Below are 19,875 nucleotides of genomic sequence, written 5' to 3'. Positions count from 1 at the left end.
TGATCTACAGGGAGATGCAGCTAATCACAAGGTGATATTACAAGTGAATTACAAGTGCAATATTTAATAGAGGTATGTCCAAAACGTTACAGAGTACAGAAAAATAAACTAATTCTGCCTGATGGGAGTTGAAAGGCTTCACCCAAGGTGTAATCTTTGAGTGTGTTCTTAAAGAATAAGTGAGAGTTACCAAGAAGTGTTGTTATTAAAATAATAAGGGGCATTCTAAGCAAAGGCAACAGAAAAGGCATGGAAAAAAGATAATAAAAGTATGTCCAAGGAACGACTTGAAGGTTGATAGTACTTTGGCACATCAGCATGAAAGACAGTGTTGGGAGGCGATACTAGAAATGTAGGCCAGGACAAATTGTAAAGGACTTTATGTGCTTTCTACGCTAAGGTAACTTAAGACCAGAGTCAATGGTCAATCGTAGGTTTTTAAATTAAGAGACATGATCAATTTCTTTGATCAGATGGATCAAAAAGAGAAAAGAAAGATAAGGAAACCAAGTTGAAGTCTAAGCTAGAGATAAAGGTCTAATCCAAATCAATGACAACAGAGAAGAGAGAACAGATTCCACAAGTATTTTTTTAAGCATAATTGGTAAGCTTTGGTTGACAGGCTAGATATAAGCAAGGAGAGAAGAGTCAAGAATGAGTGAGTGAATGCACGTGAACATGATGCCATTGGTAAAGAGAAAACGGAAAGCAAGAAAGGAGAAGGATGGGGGAATGGTACGTTTAGTTTTAAACAAGCTGATCTGAAGTGTCTGTAGAACGTCTAGTGGAAATATTTGGAGGGCAGCAGAAAATACAAGTTACCTCCTCTGAGCACCAGCAGCACTAGAAATGCAGTTTAAAAGTTCTAGTGAATAGTGCATAGTCCTAACTACTTAAAGCCACAGAAAATGATGCAATTACAGAGGAAGAGAATACAGAATGAGAGGAGGAGAAACTAAATGGAAAGTGAAGCCTTTAAAAACACTAATGAAGGCCGAGGGAAAAAAATTATTGATAGAATCTGGCTTCGCCTAATTCCTAACCACACAATCCATCAAAATACACTACACTACATAACATAAACTCTCCCTTTAGGATTCTTAAACATCAACGCTAAAAATTTTAAGATGTACTTCAAATTACACACACCACTTACATAATGAGTAACTCTGTGTTCTTTAACTAACAATATGTATCACTTAAAGACCAAGCCTGACCAGTATGAATAAAAGCACAAAAGGCAATGACCGATACGAATAAAGGCACAAAAGGCAAATTCATAAATTTATTTAATGATTAATTGTTTAAGCACATTCTTTGGCTTAATTAGAACTCGTAACACAGCAAATTTTATTTGCAAGACTTTCTACCTGAAAAACAAATATAGTACCTGCAAAACTCATATATTCATTTGGAAGTTTACAACTCTCATGTTCATATGGCTGTAATCAAGGCTATCAGCCTTTCTTTAAAAACCAATGAACCTTAACAAACAAAAAGCATGTGTATTTGGTAACCACATTTCCACACTACAAGCACTAGTCAGTTATCAGGGTAACTTCAAGCATTTTGTACATATCCTTATAGTAAACACGACTGAAGTATATTTAACCTTCCCAAAGCATTAACATATTTTATCCTGTTAATAACATTTCTGTAAAAAATAAATTTAACAACACGAGGTGGCTTATTTTGAAGGTTTTATTTTATTAGGAAATTTAAGGTCTCTATTTTAACCCCAAGAAAGTTTCAAAATTAGTACAGATATTGGTTATTAAACAGAAGACCAAAAACACTAAAACAAAGCAAAATTCTGGATGACAGCTGCATCATTAACAGGTGATTTACTGAAGTACTAGTGATGTTAGCTCAGGGCCAGTCTTCCTCAGCAAAAAGAGGAGGATTGAGGGTGGATGTTAACTCAGGGCTAATCTTCCTCAAAGAAAAGAAATATTTAATAAGTGCCTACTACATGTAGGGTGCTATGTAGGAACATAAATATGCAGAACAAGGTCTCTACCTTCGTAATCATTTACAGTACAATTGGGATAAGCTAAATACATATAAAAAGTCTGACCACAAATGGTGCTGGGAAAACTAGACAGCCACATGTAAAAGAATAAAACTGAACCACTATCTTATACCATGCACAAAAATTAACTCAAAATGGATCAAAGATTTGAACATAAGACCTGAAACCACAAAACTCCTAGAAGAAAACAAAGGCAGTAAGCTCCTTGACATCAGTCTTGTTGCAAAGGCAATAAAAGCAAAAATAGACAAGTGGGACTAAATCAAACTAAAAAGCTTCTACACATCAACAAAATGAAAAGGAAACCTACAAAATAGGAGAAAATATTTACAAATCATTTACCTGATAAGGGGTTAATATCAAAAATATATAAAGAACTTCTACAACACAATAGCAAAAGAACAATCTGATTAAAAAATGAGCAGAAGATCTTGATATACATTTTTCCAGAAAAGACATACAGAAGACCAACAGGTACATGAAAAGGTGCTCAACATCGCTAATCATCAGGGAAATGCAAATCAAAACCACAATGAGCTATCACCTCACACCTGTTAGAATGGCTCTTATCAAAAAGACAAGAGAAAACAAGAGTTGGTAAGGATGTAGAGATAAGGGAACCCTTGTGCACTGCTGGTGAGAATGTAAATTAGTGCAGCCACTACGGAAAACAGCATGGAGGTTCCTCAAAAAGTTAAAAATAGAACTACCATATGATCCAGCAATTCCAATTCTGAGTATATATCTGAAAAAAACAAAAATACTAACTCGAAAAGATATATGCACCCCCGTGTTCACTGTAGCATTATTTACAATAGCCAAGACATGGAAGCAATCTAAACGTCCACTGATAGATAAATGGATGAAGAAAATGCATACATATTTATACACACACATACACAATGGACTGCTACTCAGCCATAACAAAGAATGAACTCTTGTCATTTGTGACAACATGGATGGACCTTGAGGGCATTATGCTACGTTGAATAAGTCAGAGAGAGAAAGAGAAATACTGTATAATCTCACTTATATGTGGAATCTAAAATAACAAGCAAGCAAAAAACCAAGCTCATGCATACAGGGAACAGACTGGTGGTTGTCACAGGTGGGCAGGTGGGAGGGGTGGCAGGGAATGAATGAAAGGAATTAAAAATACAAATTCCCAGTTATAAAATAAACCATGAGGATGTGATGCCCAGCATGGTGACTACAGTTAGTAATACTGTACTCTATGTTTGAAAGTTGCTAAGAGAATAGATCTTAAAAGTTCTTATCACAAGAAAACAAAATTTGTAACTCTGAGTGGTAATGGATGTAAACTAGACTTACTGTGGTGATCATTTTGCAATACATATAAATATCAAATCATTATGTTATATACCTGGAACTAATATAATGTCATATGTCAATTATATCTAAATAAAAAGAAGTCTGACCCAATAAACAGATAACAGAAGTATACACACTCCTCACCTGTACAATCCTGTGCAACATAGATCGTTATTCCTTGTAAATCAGGGTGTCTTGCTTCTTCAACTGCTTTTCTAAGAAAATAACAAGCATCATTCTTTAAAATCCTAACTAACATTCCCAGTCAATAACTGAAGACTTAATTTAGGGGAAAGAAAGCCATCAGTTTCTGAACTTTCCTATTTGACCTATAGTGTCTGCTTTCAAAACTCTCATCCGAATGGTATAAAAATCACCTCAATTTTTTCAAAGTAAAATATTACACTAAATCACTCAAAGAACATTAAAACATAAGTTACAAAATACGTAAAAAAAATTCTTGGGGAATAACCCCACCCCCCAAAAAAGGATTTCTCTCAACCACTCATCTGGCAACATTACATGTTTTCTAGCCAGTGGTAGGACAATGCGCCTCAGGGTTTGCTTCATATCAACTTTACATTACTGACCAGCAGTGAAGGACTAGACGGTTGTCCTCTGGCACACTTATGAAAGTTTTCTTCTCTTCTTTAAACAACAGCATGACTTTTTTTCCTTCATTCAAAAACCTATACGACCTGAACAAATGAATTTCCTAATTTCAAGTCTTAGAATTCTATAGGTAAAACTGCAAATTGAAAAATATTTCTAAGTGAGTAGAATGGTGCACATGATATGAAAAAAATCACCACAACAATATCCGAAAAAGAAATTATACAAATTGTGGATATATATTTTTATTCAACTGTGTCTTTTTAATTTTTTAACTTAACATACCTTTTCATGCATATTTGTATGTGTGAGTATAGGAGAGAGACCAGCAAACTATGGCCCACAAGCCAAACACAACCTGTGGCCTGTTTTTGTACAGCCTGCGAGCTAAGAATGATTTCTACAGGTTTCAAGGGTTGTTAAAAAAAGAAAAGGCAATAGAGCCCTCATATGGCCTACAAAACCTAAAATATTTACTATCAGGCCTTTTACAGAAAAAGTATTCTGATCCCTGCGGTAGAGAACATAACATCTTGAAGAGCAGAAACTATGCTTTGCTGCTTATACTTTTATAAAAGTCATACCAAGCTCAACTTGATATTATTAACAATCATTTAATAACATTAGTAACATTAATAACAATTGAAAATACTTTTTCAAGCCTAAGCATCTAGTCTATAAAAGCCTGTTAACATGCAAAAACTCTGTAATCATTTCAAATTTATGTATGATTCTAAATGGAGTAAATTTACTAGAACATACTACACTTGGATGACATATTAATGATAATGGGACACACAACAATATGGCATTTTTTTAAACTTAAGTAGTATCCAAATAAATGGCACATAAAAAGCTGAGGTGAAATTGGACTTTCGGCTTTTTCCTCACTACTCTGAATGTCACAGACCCTTTACCTTTACTATGATATAATTATAATATTAACAGTCCCATACATTCACAATTCACAGGAATCTGTTGTGTGCAAAGAAATGCTGAAAACATCAATTTTAGCTCTTGACATTTCATTACACTATCAGTACATTACAGCCCCCAGGTTACACTACTAAAAAAAAAAACTATAATGTTATGCATATTCCAAGGTTGAAAGAGTTGTTAGTTTTTAGAACATTTCAATAAGGTAGTCTAATGAAAACCTGGTTAGAAAGAGACCATAGGTATCTATATCTATGAGCAAAAGAAGAAAAATTTGTCAGTAGATAAATTATATGTAACTAGAGTCACAATATGTCTTGTTTTTTCCCTATTAGCAAACGAAATCTCCTTATGAACACTCTCATACAGTTAGACTTTAAAAGTTCCGACTACATATACGCACTGCAAAAGTCAGTATCTCAGAGCCTGAGGACCCAGGTCAAAAGATGAGATTTTAAAACAATTTTACCTTAAAATGTGAGCAACCACAGCTGGTCCGTACCAATCTCCAGCTTTTTTCCCAGACTTCTTTCCATATTCTATTAGTTGATGTAAACCAAAGAGGGCCAAGGGGGAATCACCAAACCAAGAGATGATTTTCCTGTGATAAATCTCATTTCGCATTTCGTGATCATCAGAATATCTCCCGATTGTTTCCTTCAGAGAAATTGTTGGGGTTTTGAGTTCTCTTTCCTCTGAAAGTGATGCTTCAAATGATGCAGTAAATTTTTTTACAGTGTTGGAAGTCCATGATTCAAAGTCTGAATTTTCAATGTTCAAAGCATCAGGCCAGGTCCAAGCTATAGTAGTTCCAAAGCAAGGTGTTCAGATCTTTTAAATAGTTAACAATTCTACTAAAATAAGTAGATAGCATTTAAAGTCATATTGGTTAATAAACTAAAACAGTAAACTCAGAAACAGGTAAATTTATCGAGACAGAAAGATTAATGGTTGCATATGGGGAGGTGTTGTGAGTAACTACTTTGGAGGATGATGAAAATGTCCTAAAATTAGATTATGGTGATGGTTACACAACTCTGTAAATATACTAAAAACCAGTGAATTGTTCACTTTAAATGAATGAATTTATGCTACATAGAGTGTATCTTAATAAATCTGCTTAAAAAAACAAATAAAGGTACAAGCAGAGAAAATATGCCATTATATCGATGATGTTTACTTATGAGTGGTAATATTATTCTCTGAACTTTTCTGTAGTTTCTAAAATTTCTAAAATGGTAACATATTACATATAATCAGAAAAAAATTACGAAAACAAAAGAGAAAAAATTAGTAAACTCAGGTGCAAATCGACAATTCTGGAATATGCTTTTCTTTCTTTTCTTTTCTTTAACAATGCTGAGATGGAACAAAGACTTTTGTATTTCATTCCGAGTACTGTTTATCAGACATCCAGTCTTGACTGCCAAAGGCACAATAAACATGTTCACTAACATTCACCGTACTCACGAGAGAATAACTGCAGAAAGTGAACTTTGTTTTGATTACATGTTAAAATAGAAGTCTGACCATGGAAGTTTTAAATTTCTTTTCAAAATATCTTTTTCCTCATACAATCCTTTTAGAATAATGTAATCATTATTTAGGGAGTAATATCAATTCTCTAGGAAATGAAAAGTTAACAAATGAAGTCATTAGAGATCAAAGATCCCCTGCAAAATCAACTATAATCCACTACTTCACTGTTTTAAATAACAAGACAAAAAGTTCTTCTTTGCATTATCCACATCACTCTTGAATAAACATTCTCTCTAAATGATCTCATCAATAATTCCTACAGAAAAGTTACTAAATATCTGGCCTGCATTGTAGGGAAATTGTCTAACACTGAAAAAATACGATAACACTTAGTAATAAGCAGACACGAGAGCCTAAAATGGTAAACTAAAATCCTCCTCCAAATGTACACATTATAAAAAAATGGACTAACAGAAATGGTAAGAAAGGTGGCACATTAGAAAAAAATAGATACATGTAAGTTAAGTATCAATGATATTTTTGAGAGTCTTAAAGACTAAGCGTGATGACCTTATTAAGAATATGCCTAATCAGGGGCCAGCCCCGTGGCCGAGTGGTTAAGTCTGCGCACTCTGCTTCGGCGACCCAGGGTTTCGCCAGTTCAAATCCTGGGCACGGACATGGCACTGCTCATCAAGCCATGCTACGGCAGCATCCCACATGCCACAACTAGAAGGACCCACAACTAAAATATGCAACTATGTTGGGGGGGCTTTGGGGAGAAAAAGGAAAAATAAAATCTTTAAAAAAAAAACATAAAAAAGAATATGCCTAATCAATTTAACTGATTATAATCATATTTCTAAAGATAAAAATAATTTTAAAGCATTATTGGTATGTACAAAGAAAAGAAAACAGCATAAAAATCTTTTAAGATTTAAATAATGTAAAAACATTATCTTCTCAAGTCACTGCTTTTGACCTGCCCAGGATCTACTGAACTAGAGATAATCCAGAGAGTTCATTCGAAAAGGACTAAATAATGACAACAAGAAAAGAAATCCAAAGGTTACTAAAAATAACTTAATTCATAGTGGTAGCCAAGAATAATAGGTATGTTTAACTTGTATTTTTGAAAGGGGCATCATGAAAATTTACATGTAAGTCATACTTGGCCCAGTTCAATAAAGATGCAGTATGCTAAATTAGCTACAACTTCAGAAGTCATCAGAGAGTCAAGAAATTAACCTCACAAAATTTTGTGCAGTTTGCAAGCTGGAGTTCAAACTAAAAAATAAATAAATAAAAAACTCAGAAAACAGAGATTTGATTTACCTCTACCAAGAAAGTGTAGTATGAGTCCTTGAGCCAAGAGCATCTGGCCAGTTCTTAACGTACAGCCCCAACCACAGTCCGTCGTCAAAGTGGAGCCTTCTATTTGAGGAAATTCTTCCCTGTAGGTCAGCCATATCCTTGAAGTAAAATCTTTACGAAATTCTTCTACATTTCCTGCAATTATATGATCTTCTATTGTACATCCTGATCTTGCAGGTAACAGTTTATTTTCATCTACAAAATAAAAATATAAACATAGTCTAAATATATGCAAAGAAATGTCAATGATGGTATTATATCTCCATTACTGTTCATAAGATATGGAGTATATCACAATCTTTCTAATCCTTTTTTTCAACTTAAATGAAGATAAATCTTATTCTTCCTAATCAGGTTGTTACGAAAATCAAGTGAGAACGAATGCTGAAATGTTTTGTACACTCAGACACCCACTAATATAAGGTATTATCAGGAATACTGTTGTTAATAATAATATCCTATATTCCAAATATAATCAACTCTTTTATGAGGGGATAATATGAAAATATCTTTTCTTTTTGCCTCATTTGGCACAGGATATAGATATTAGTGCTCTCTAAAATGAGATTTGCAAATAAAATATCATGATTTGTCAATATATAAAAATGTGTATGATCACATAAACTAGTTCTTAAAACCAAGTAAAATGTGCACATTGTATTTATTGTCATGAATATACTTACACTCAAATTACAAAATCAAAACTCATCAGCTAGGGACTAAGAATATAAAATTCTTAAATATATAGTTATCCTTTCATGTTGAAATATAATTTTTTTTAAAAGTGTTGCCACCCACATATATCATTTTTAAAGACTTTTCCAAATTGATCATCTCTAATAGAATTTCTATGTGAAAACTACGGTCACGGTTTGCCCAGTAATTTACGAACCACTAGTGCTCAAAATGAACTAACATTCCTTGTTTACTCCCAGAGAGGACATCTTAGTCATCTTCACACCCTCTGCATGCAGCACTGTGCCTAGCACAAGCAGATCTAATAAACGTGGGCTGGTTTGGGTGGTGGATCTCAGTTCCTAGGAGTCCGATTCCCAATGCTCTTCTGCAGGATGTTAATGCAGTCTTGTCATGCTTTTATTCCTCATCCTTCCTTCACCTACCCTTCCTCAAGCTCACTCTGAAAAAATCACAATCATCCAAAACTTTATAACATTCTGCTTAATGCAGCTAAGTTGTAGCATATAGTTTCAATGATAATAAAAAGAACCAATGCCAAGCCCCCATTATCAATGAATTTCTCCCAGTATTAGAGTTTGAAGTTAATTAGAAATAAAAATGCCTGGAAAGTGAACATGGCCTTACAAATATGTCCAAAATTTCCACTTTAGAGACATTTAAACTTGTCTGAAATTTGATGCAATAGTAACTCTCATACCTTATCCTGTGGCTTGCCAAACATACAGTTCCTAATCTCCTACCTTGACAAAGTGATTAATTTCTTACCCTCTTAAGATCTAGTCTCCTTAATATTTACTCTAAACATTACTGGAAAACCGCTAGTACTAAGTGAACTTTGGTGTCTTGTTGACACTCTACTATAACACTTCCCCTGCTACTTCATTCTTGACGGACTTGCCTTTCCAAAACCTTACTTAATTCTATCTACAATGTCTTTTATCTACCGCTGCCTCCCCCCCCAGATTTCAAGTAGTCTAGAGAAGAAGGAAGGTGTTTATCCTGGATCTTCTGCACCTGGCAGAGTTCAGTCCATAGTAGATGTGCAATAAACATTTGTCAGGTGACTGTAAGATAAATGGAGGGTTTTTCTATTTTGTTTTGCTTTGCTTCTGTTTCTTATGCTGAGAGAGGTTTGAGATCAGAGTTTTACGAAGAATGGGAATGTCTGAAAGAGCCACTCTGAAGAATGAGAAAGAAAGTTGATAAAGGAAATGGAAGAGAACTGTTAGTAATACTGAGGGCTTAGTCAAGGCTGACAATTACAATCAAAACTCACAATCCAACAAGCTAATATGAGAAATAACCAGAAGTAAAACAAATTGCAAAACAAACCCTCAAAGAGTACAGCTATTGCAATTATCAGATATGGGGTAAAATATGTTATCCCATATACATATGTTGAAAAAACAGAAGGGTATTGAAAGTTGGACAAATAACAGAAAACAGACTATTAAAACTAACTAGGCACATATGAAAGAAAACCAAATGGAACTACTAGAAATGAAAATCATAACAACTGAAAACAGAAACTTGATATAGGATTGAACAGGAAACTGTACACAGCTCAGGAGATAATTAAGGAATCAGAAGCAAGAACTAAAGAAATTACTCACAACACACCACAGAGAGACAAAGTAATAGCAAATATGAGAAACCAAAGAATTTCAGAGACATGAAGAAAAATCTGACAGAAAGATTTATCAGAGATGCAGAAGAGAATAGGAAGAATGGGGAGCAGCTGTAATTCAAAGTGGCTGAAAATTTTTCACATTTTAAGAAAGATATGAATTTCAAATAGAATAAAATGAAATCCACACCAAAGACAAAGAGTTGATCTTAAAAACAACCAGAGGAAAAAAGAAAGAAACGATAGCTTCAAATCCCAGAAAGAACATCTTCTCATCCTAAAGTAAGGAAAGGTCTATTCAACAGAACATCAAAAGCACTAACCATTTAAGGAGGTAAAAATGTTAACCACACTATATTAAAGTTAAAAACCATGTTCTTCAAAAGAACATTGAGTGAAAAAGTAACTAAAAGAGTAGGAGAAGATATTTCCTATGGATATATCCAAAAAAGGATTAATATCTAGAATATATAAAGAAAACCTATGGGGCTGGCCCCGTAGCCAAGTGGTTGAGTTCATGCGCTCCGCTTCAATGGCCCAGGGTTTCACTGGTTTGGATCCTGGGCATGGACATGGCACCGCTCATCAGGCCACACTGAGGCGGCGTCCCACATGCCACAACTAGGAGGACCCACAACTGAAATATACAACTATGTACTTGGGGGATTTGGGGAGAAAAGAAGCAGAAAAGAAAAACTGGCAACAGTTGTTAGCTCAGGTGTCAATCTTAAACAAAAAGAAAACCTAGTGCAACAACATGGATGGACCTGGTGGGTATTATGCTAAGTGAAATAAGTCAGACTGAGAAAGACAAACATCATATGATTTCACTTATATGCAGAATATAAACAAACACAGGGACAAAGAAAACAGTTCAGGGGTTACCAGGGGACTGGGGTGGGGGGTGGGCACAGGGGATGAAGGGGAGCACCTATGTGGTGACAGACAAGAAATAATGCACAACTGAAATTTCACAATGATGCAAACTATTATGAATCTCAATTAAAATATATATATACAAATTTAAAAAGACTAGAAATCAGTAAGAAAACAATAGATAATCTAACAGAAGCCATATCCAAATAGAAACGTATTCATGAAAATATGCTCAATTTCATTAGTTATCAAAGAAATGCAAATGAAAATGTGGCTCTAATAAAAGGGGAAATATCAAGCATTGGTGAGGTGAGAGTAAGTGGAATTCTCATACACACCTGGCAGGAACACAAATTGGCACAACTATTTTGTAAAACTATTTGGTAGTATATATACTGAGGTTGAAAATATCAATACCCTATGACCCAGCAATTACATTCCCAGGTATACATTCTGAATGAAAATCCATACACATGTTCATTTACCAAAGCACATGTCTAGAAAATTCACAGCAGGGCTCTTAACAATCGCCAAATGCACACTAAGAGTAAAATGGATAAATAAAGTGTGGCATATTCACACAACATAATACTTGTAGGAATACAAAAATATCCAGTACTCAGTCAGGTAAATAACACAATATCTGGCAATCAATCAAGGGTTACTAAGCATGCAAAGAGGCAGGAAAACACAAGCCAAAATGAGAACATTCAATCAATAAAAATTGACCCAGAAATAACACAAATGCTAGAATTAGCAAACAAGGACATTAAAATAGTTATTTTAGGGGCCAGCCCAGTGGTGCAGCGGTTAAGTGCACGTGTTCCACTTCGGTGGCCTGGCGTTCACAGGTTCGGATCCCAGGTGCAGATATGGCACCATTTGGCAAGCCATGCTGTGGTAGGTGTCCCACATATAAAGCAGAGGAAGATGGGCACAGATGTTAGCTCAGGGCCAGTCTTTCTCAGCAAAAAAGAGGAGGATTGGCAGCAGATGTTAGCTTAGGGCTAACTGTCCTCAAAAAAAAAAAAAAACAGTTATTACAACTATATTACATATGTTAAAATAGATAAGTAGAAACAAGGAAGATTAAACAAAAAAAAAAGGGAACTTCTAGATATATAAACTACAATGTCCAAGATGAAAAATATACTGAATGGGGTTTATGGCAGACTAGACATTGCTGAGGAAAAGACTGAAATATTGGTGAACTTGAGGACACAGCAATAGGAACTATCCAAAATAAAACACAGAGAGGAGAAAGAATTTTTAAAAAATAAAAGAGCATCAGTGAGCTGTGGCACAATTTCATCCATGCTAATATATGTATAATGGAAGACTGAGAAGGAAGGGGAAGAGAGAGGAAAACAGAAAAAAAATATTTGAAGACAATATAGCTGAAAAAAATTTAAATTTTATGAAAACTATCAACCAACAGGTCCAAAAAAACTCAACAAAACTCAAGCACAAGAAACACGAAGAAAACTACATCAATGAACATCATAATCAAATTGTTCCAAACTAGCAATAAAGAAAAAAATCTTAAAAGCAGTCAAGGGAAAAAAAACATTATATACCAAAAAAGATAAGCATGACATCAGATTTCTCATTGAAAACAAAACAAGCAAGAAGATAGTGGGGCAACATCTTTAAAGCTACCAAAAGAATAACATCTTCAACCTAGAATTCTATACCCAGCAAAAATATCTTTCAAAAATGAAAGCTAGAGGAACGTCACCATCATGGCAGAGTGAACTTGCCCAGGACTTTCTCCCCTCCAACATACAACAAAAAGGGAAATCCCTACTCTTCAATAAATGGTTTTGGGCAAAGTGGACAGCCACATGCAAAAGAATGAAGGTAGACCATTATCTCATTCCATTCACAAAAATAAACTCAAAATGGATCAAAGACTTGAAGATAAGTCCTGAAACCATAACACTCCTGGAAGATAATATAGGTAGTACACTCTTTGACATCGAACTAACAAGGATCTTTTCGAATACCATGTCTTCTCAGACAAGGGAAACAAAAGAAAAAATAAACAAGTGCGAGTTCATCAGACTAAAGAGCTTCCACAAAGCAAAAGAAACTAGAATCAAAACAAAGAGACAATCCACCAATTGGGAGACAATATGTGCAAATCATATATCTGACAAGGAGCTAATCTCCATAATATATAAGGAACTCACACAACTGAACAATAAAAAAACAAACAACCCAATCAAAAAATGGGCAGAGGAGATGACCAGACATTTTTCCAAAGAAGAAATACAGATGGCCGATAAACACATGAAAAGATGTTCAACATCACTAATCACGAGGGAAATGCAAACCAAAACTACACTAAGATACCAGCTTACACCTGTTAAAATGGCTATAATCACTAAGACTAAAAATAAATGTTGGAGAGGGTGTGGAGAAAAGGGAACCCTCATAGACTGCTAGTGGGAACGCAAACTGGTGCAGCCACTATGGAAAAGAGTATGCAGATTCCTCAAAAAACTAAAAATAGAACTACCATACAACCTAGCTATCCCACTACTGGGGTATCTAACCAAACAATCTGAAATCAACAATCCCAAGTAACATATGCACCGCTATGTTTGTTGCAGCATTATTCACAATAGCCAAGACACGGAAACAATCCAAGTGCCCATCGAGTGATGATTGGATAAAGAAGATGTGGTATATATAAACAATGTAATACCACTCAGCCATAAAAAAAAGACAAATTCATCCCATTTGCAACAACATGGAAGGACCTGGAGGGAATTATGATAAGCGAAATAAGCCAGATTGAGAAAGACGAACACCAGATGATTTCACCCATATTTGGAATATGAACAAACCTATGGACAAAGTTCAGTGGTTACCAGGGGAAGGGCGGTAGGGAATGGGCACAGGCGGTGAAGGGGAGCACTTACGTGGTGACAGTCAAGAAATAATATACAACTGAAATCTCACATTGATGTAAACTATTATGAACTCAATAAAAAAATTTAAAAAATAATGAAAGCAAAATAAAGACTTTCAGAAACACCAAAGCTGAAAGAATATATGACCAATACACTTCCTTCAGACAGAAGGAAAATAATACCAGGTGAAAATATGGATTCACACAAAGTAATGAAAAACACTAGAAATGATAACTACATGAGCAAATACATAACTTCTTTATTACTTAAATCTCTTAAAAGCATATTTGACAGTTTACCCAAATAATAACAATGTATTATAGGGTATATAACATACAAATAAGTAAAATGTGTGACACCAACAGCATAAAGATCAGGAGGGGAGAAGTGAAGTACACTACGGTAAAGTTCTTATGTTATATGTGAATTGGTATAACATCACTTGAAAGTAGACTGCAATAAGTTAAAGATGTATACTAAAACCTAAAAGTTACCACTAAAATAACACAATAAAAAGTTATTGCTAATAAGCCAACAAAGAGAAAAAATAGAATCAAAAAAATATTCAATCTGAAAGAAGGTAGAAAAAGACAAGAAGCCAAGGACAGATGTACCAAACAGAAAGCAAAGAGTGAGATGACAGAGTTAAACCAAACCATATCAATAATCATACTAAATGTGAATAGTCTAAACAACTTAATTAAAAGGCAGAGATTATTGGATTAGATAAAAAAGCAAGACTCAACCATCTACTTACTAAAAGAAACAGATTTCAAATATAAAGACACAAATAGATTAACTGTAAAAGAATGGAAAAAGATATACCATGTAACCCTAAGCAAAAGAAAGCTGGAGCGGCTATTTAATATCAGACAAAGCAGATTTCAGACCAAAGAATATCATGAGTAATCAAGATGGTTTTATAATTACAAAAGGGTCAATTCATTAACAAACTATAACAACTGTAAATGTTTACGTACCCCATAACAAAGCTTCAAAATCAATGAAGCAAAAACTGATAGAAATGCAAGGAGAAATAGACAAACCCACAATTATAGTCAGAGATTTCAATATCCCCTTCACAATAATTGGTAGAACAAGTAGGACAGAGCAAGAACAGAGAAGATTTGAACATAGTATCAACCAACTTGACTTAACGTCCTTATAAAACATTCAGCAATAGTAGAATACATATTCTTTTCAAGCACACAGAGAACATTTACCAAGTTATACCATATTTAGAACATAAAGCAAGTCTTGATAACTTCAAAGAGACTAGAGTCATAAAAGTATTTTTCTGTGACCACAATGGAATTAAATTAAAAATCAATAACAGGGGCCCAGCCTGGGGGCATAGTGGTTAAGTTCATGTGCTCAACTTCAGCAGCCCGAGGTTCACGTGCTAGGGCCTGCAAGCTGGCTCTGGGGAGGAAGGAAAGAGGAGGCGTGACTCCACCTGCTCTTATTTCTAAATTCTGGGGGAACAGGGCCAACCCACCTTCCTGTCACTGAAAAGGGAGATCCCAGGCACAGACCTACACACAGCTCATCAAGCTATGCTGTGGAGGCATCCCACATACAAAACAGAGGAAGATAAGCACAGATGTTAGCACAGGGCACTCTTCCTCAAGCAAAAAAAGGAAGATAAGCACAGGGACAATCTTCCTCACCAAAAAATTAATAATAATAATCAATAGAACAAGATCTAGAAAACGTCCAAATTTTTGGAAATTAAGTAACACACTTCTAAATAACTCCTCATTTCTTCCCATATGATATTTTTTAGTAAGAGGCAAAACCCATATTTCAAAGAATTTCAAATTCTCGGGCCCTATTTCCACAACATTTGGGTATAACCTTGGCAAGACCTGTAGCCACACAGATCCCTGAAAACAGTAGAGACAGCATGAGAACAAGAGCACAGACAGTATGACCCCTTGACACGTTACTTTCATGCCCTTCCTTACATCCTGCAAGGAGACCCCTAGGCAAAGCTCCATCCCTGGGCTGGTGTCAGTTCAGAGAACGCCTTTATTACTTTCTAGCCTCTGTGCTACCCTCTCTACTTCTTAAAAAGTTTTTTTTCTTTTTCCAGGTACTATTTTTGTTCCTAGGCTGTACTGATTGTCTATAGATGCTCCTCAGCCTCCAAATTAGGACTGAGAGAGCCTTCTCTCTATTCAATTTATGTTAAATCACTTTGGTCCCTAAGATAGAACTGGTATACTAGAGAGAACCTCGGGGCCGGCCCAGTGGTGCAGCAGTTAAGTTCACACATTCCAGTTCAGATCCCAGGTGCAGACATGGCACCGTTTGGCAAGCCAGGCTGTGGTAGGTGTCCCACATATAGAGTGGAGGAAGATGGGCATGGATGTTAGCTCAGGGCCAGTCTTCCTCAGCAAAAAGAGCAGGATTGGCAGATGTTAGCTCAGGGCTAATCTTCCTCAAAAAAAAAATAAACAAATGAATAGAGAGAACCTCAAACTACAGTTTTTCCTTAATGTCCTCTGGGCCCATCATGACCTGAATCATCTAAGAGAAAACCTAGAAAAATCCTACCAAATGCGGGCACGGTATGTGTAGAAAGATGAGGCTTACTTCAAATAAGATAAAACCCTTTCCTGCTTCTCTCACAGATACCCTGTAAAAAAAATTTAATTTTGGTATTTGGTCAAGATAATACTAACTGGGAGGACCATTTGGATTTTTATACTATAAACCTTGACATAACAATGCAAAGAATGGTATCTTACACTGGGAAGGAAAAATTGCATAATATAAGAAAAAGAGTTTGTAGCTCAGGAAAGGTAGCAAGATAAATTTAAAACTTGCAAATTCAGCACAGATTTAGCATAGTTAAAATAATCTAATTTTTTAAAACATGTCCTAATATTACTAAAAAATAAATAATAACAGGCAGACTATCAAGTTTAAGAATCTTATACTTATTTATCATTATGGATTAATTCATTATAGATGACTCAGAGGGGGGTAAAACCATTGTGGTTGAAAGTGACCACTTTCTAAGCATTTAGATCTGTGAGATATCAAAAAACCAACACTTTCAAACTGTAAGGGAATTGAAACAAGTGAGCAAAACTATCCATCAGATAAATGCCACACAGAATGAGAGATGAGGAGTCTAGCTAAAGTAACTTGGCTAAAATCCTTAGCAGAACAAAAGGAACTATTAGAAAATTTCTACTTTTCTTTTTTTTTAAAGATTGGCACCTGAGCTAACATGTGTTGCCAATCTTCTTTTTTTTCTTCTTCTCCCCAAACCCCCCAGTACATAGTTGTATATTCTAGTTGTAGGTCCTTCTGGCTGTGCTATGTGCGATGCCCCCTCAACACGGCCTGATGAGCGGTGCCATGTCCGCACCCAGGATCTGAACCGGCAAAACCCTGGGCCACTGAAGTGGAACATGCAAACTTAACCACTTGGCCATGGGGCCGGCCCCGGAAAATTTCTATTTAATAGAAAAAAGGATAAAGAATCAAGAATTTAAGTAGGAATACAATCTAGTTAGAACTAGACTGAAAATACCAATATAAATTCATGACTTTGTAAGAAAAAAACAAGGGGCCAGCCCAGTAGTGCAGCAGTTAGGTTTGTATGTTCCACTTTGAAGGCCCAGGGTTCACTAGTTCGGATCCCGGGTGCGGACATGGCACCGCTTGGCAAGCCATGCTGTGGCAGGGGTCACACGTATAAAGTAGAAGAAGATGGACATGGATGTTAGCTCAGGGCCAGTCTTCCTCAGCAAAAAGAGGAAGATTGGCAGCAGACGTTAGCTCAGGGCTAATCTTCCAAAAAAAAAAAATTCTCTCTCTTCCGGCTCTGTCCACTGAAATGGCTTCAGGGAAATGTCATTCCCATGATGAACCCTTGTGCTCGGATTATAATCTCTAACACTATTTTTCTGCAACAGAAACAAGGCTTCATTGGGAAATGGCTGATTTCAAATCTGAAGCTGAAAAGTACAAAGTGGACCTGGTATACCTAGTTATGGAAGAAACTGCCAAGTTTCCAAAAATTAATTCGGTTTGGTGGAAAGATACAGAAGCCAATCTAAAAGGACCTTTCACTGGCCAAATTAAGACAATCTGAGTATCAAAAGGAGATTACTGATGACGATCAATCAATAGACAGTAAATCTAAAAAGCTGAGTCCATAACAACACACAAAAGGAGAGAAAAAATTAGCGTTAAAATCTCTCAAATATGGTGAACAGAATATTCTATTTCTGCTGAGGAAAGAAAGTCATGACATGACAGGGTAACAACCTCAGGATAGCATTATGAACTAGAAATTCACCACAGTAATACCATAATGATAGGATTCGTAAATCTTTACATATTATGGGTTTGTATACCCACGGAAGAGGAAATAATGAAGGAAATTGTCCCCATAATCAGCAGATCTTTATGTCATATATTTTTTTTTGAATTTTTTGAAATATCACATTTGCTGTTTACTAAAAATATCTGCATGCAGAATGAAGGAAATTAACCATTACCTAGAAGAATATCACATTTCTATTCTTACCACCCATTTTATGGATTCTCTTTTCTAATGTGTGTAACCCCAAACCACCCTCTTACACCTTTCCAGAAACTGTTTTGGTATCCACAAGGAGGGAGGTGCTTGTACTTAAAGCACATAAATTTAAATGAATCAAGGATAATTTTGAAAACAGGAGGAATAAGCATAAATAAGATCAAATATGCATTTGAAAAGAGATTCAAATATATATTTTGAAAGCAAGAGGAATCGCAGTAAACAAGGCAGTCAGAGGGAATTGGGGTATTTGTTCAGAAGAACAGAGGGGAGTAGGACTTGGAGGGAGTAATGCATTAAGGATATTTTTTTGTTAGTGGAGTTTTTAAACTTGTAAAATATATGACATAGGGGCTGGCCCCATGGCTGGGTGGTTGAGTTCGTGCACCGCTTCAGTGGCCCAGGGTTTCGCAGGTTCGAATCCTGGGTGCAGACATGGCACTGCTCGTCAAGCCATGCTGAGGTGGCATCCCACATGCCACAACTAGAAGGACCCACAACTACGTACCGGGAAACTTGGGGGAAAAAGGAAAAATAAAATCTTAAAAAACAAATTTAAAGATCTAAATATAAAATTATTAAAATAATAAGAATTCAATATTCATAATAAAGAAATAATATAAAGGAGAAAAAGTCCTTCTTCCAGTGGGTTCTGCCCCATCTGTCCTATCCCCTCTCGGTCCTGAGACAGACACTGGCTTCTCTAAGAAGAGGCGGGTGAAGACAAGGTCAATAAGCTGAGACCAGCAGACTGGTAAGACGGACAGAAGATGAGTCCTTCATGATGTCACAGAGGCACTAATTAACCAACCTAGAGCCATCCCTGTGTCAGGACTTCTGTTTGTGTATGACAATAAATCCCCAGATTGTTTAAGCTATTTTGAAATGGACTTTCTGCTTATTCGCATCCAGTAGCATCTTTCTAATTTGGTCTCCTTCTATAACAGCCTGTACTTCCACTTCATCACAAATATTGTATTGGGATTAGTAATTTTTGTCATTATTTGTTTAATGTCTCTCATCTGCCAGACTGTAAGCTCCCTGAGAGTAAGGCTTATGTCTGTCACGCTTTCAGCAGGAACCTCAGTGCCTGGCACATAACAGGCTCTCAATAAACATTTGTGGAGTGAATGAAAAGCTTATGCATCTAATCCCCTACTAGTGAATACTTAAATTGTTTCCAATTTTTTGTTATTTCAACAAAGCTACAATAAACACCCTTGTACACATGTTCTCCACACATACAGAGAACTTCTCTAGGGTAAACACTTCCAAGCAGAATTGCTGGGTCCTAAGTTGTGTATACTTTCAATTTTTCTAAGTACTCTCAAATTTCTCATGAAGAGGTTTTATTAATTTAATGCCCATCAGCAGCATCTGAGTTCCTATTTCTTCGTATCCTTGCTAACATTTGGTATCATGAAACCTT

At 35.7% G+C, this 19,875-nt stretch overlaps 1 protein-coding gene across 12 annotated transcripts in view; it reads right to left on the bottom strand.

The window, feature by feature from the left end:
- The window catches only part of ATG4C (autophagy related 4C cysteine peptidase), a 154,665-nt gene that overhangs the window by 95,618 nt on the left and 39,172 nt on the right, over window positions 1–19,875 (bottom strand). For all 12 annotated transcript variants that reach the window (XR_006886024.1, XR_006886025.1, XM_046645495.1 and 9 more), the window contains 3 exons: window positions 7,727–7,960; window positions 5,382–5,712; window positions 3,509–3,579 (listed from right to left, as the gene is read on the bottom strand). Coding sequence is in view for 10 of the 12 variants with exons in the window: in XM_046645495.1 (XP_046501451.1) it covers window positions 3,509–3,579; window positions 5,382–5,712; window positions 7,727–7,960 (636 nt within the window). In the remaining 2 variants the exon portion in view is untranslated. The remainder of the gene's footprint in view (window positions 1–3,508; window positions 3,580–5,381; window positions 5,713–7,726; window positions 7,961–19,875) is intronic.

The sequence above is a fragment of the Equus quagga genome, chromosome 18 (genome assembly GCF_021613505.1).
Source record: "Equus quagga isolate Etosha38 chromosome 18, UCLA_HA_Equagga_1.0, whole genome shotgun sequence".
NCBI classification, from domain to species: Eukaryota; Metazoa; Chordata; class Mammalia; order Perissodactyla; family Equidae; genus Equus; species Equus quagga.
Note: the sequence above shows the minus strand (reverse complement) of the source record. Positions and strands in the feature narration are given on the sequence as shown.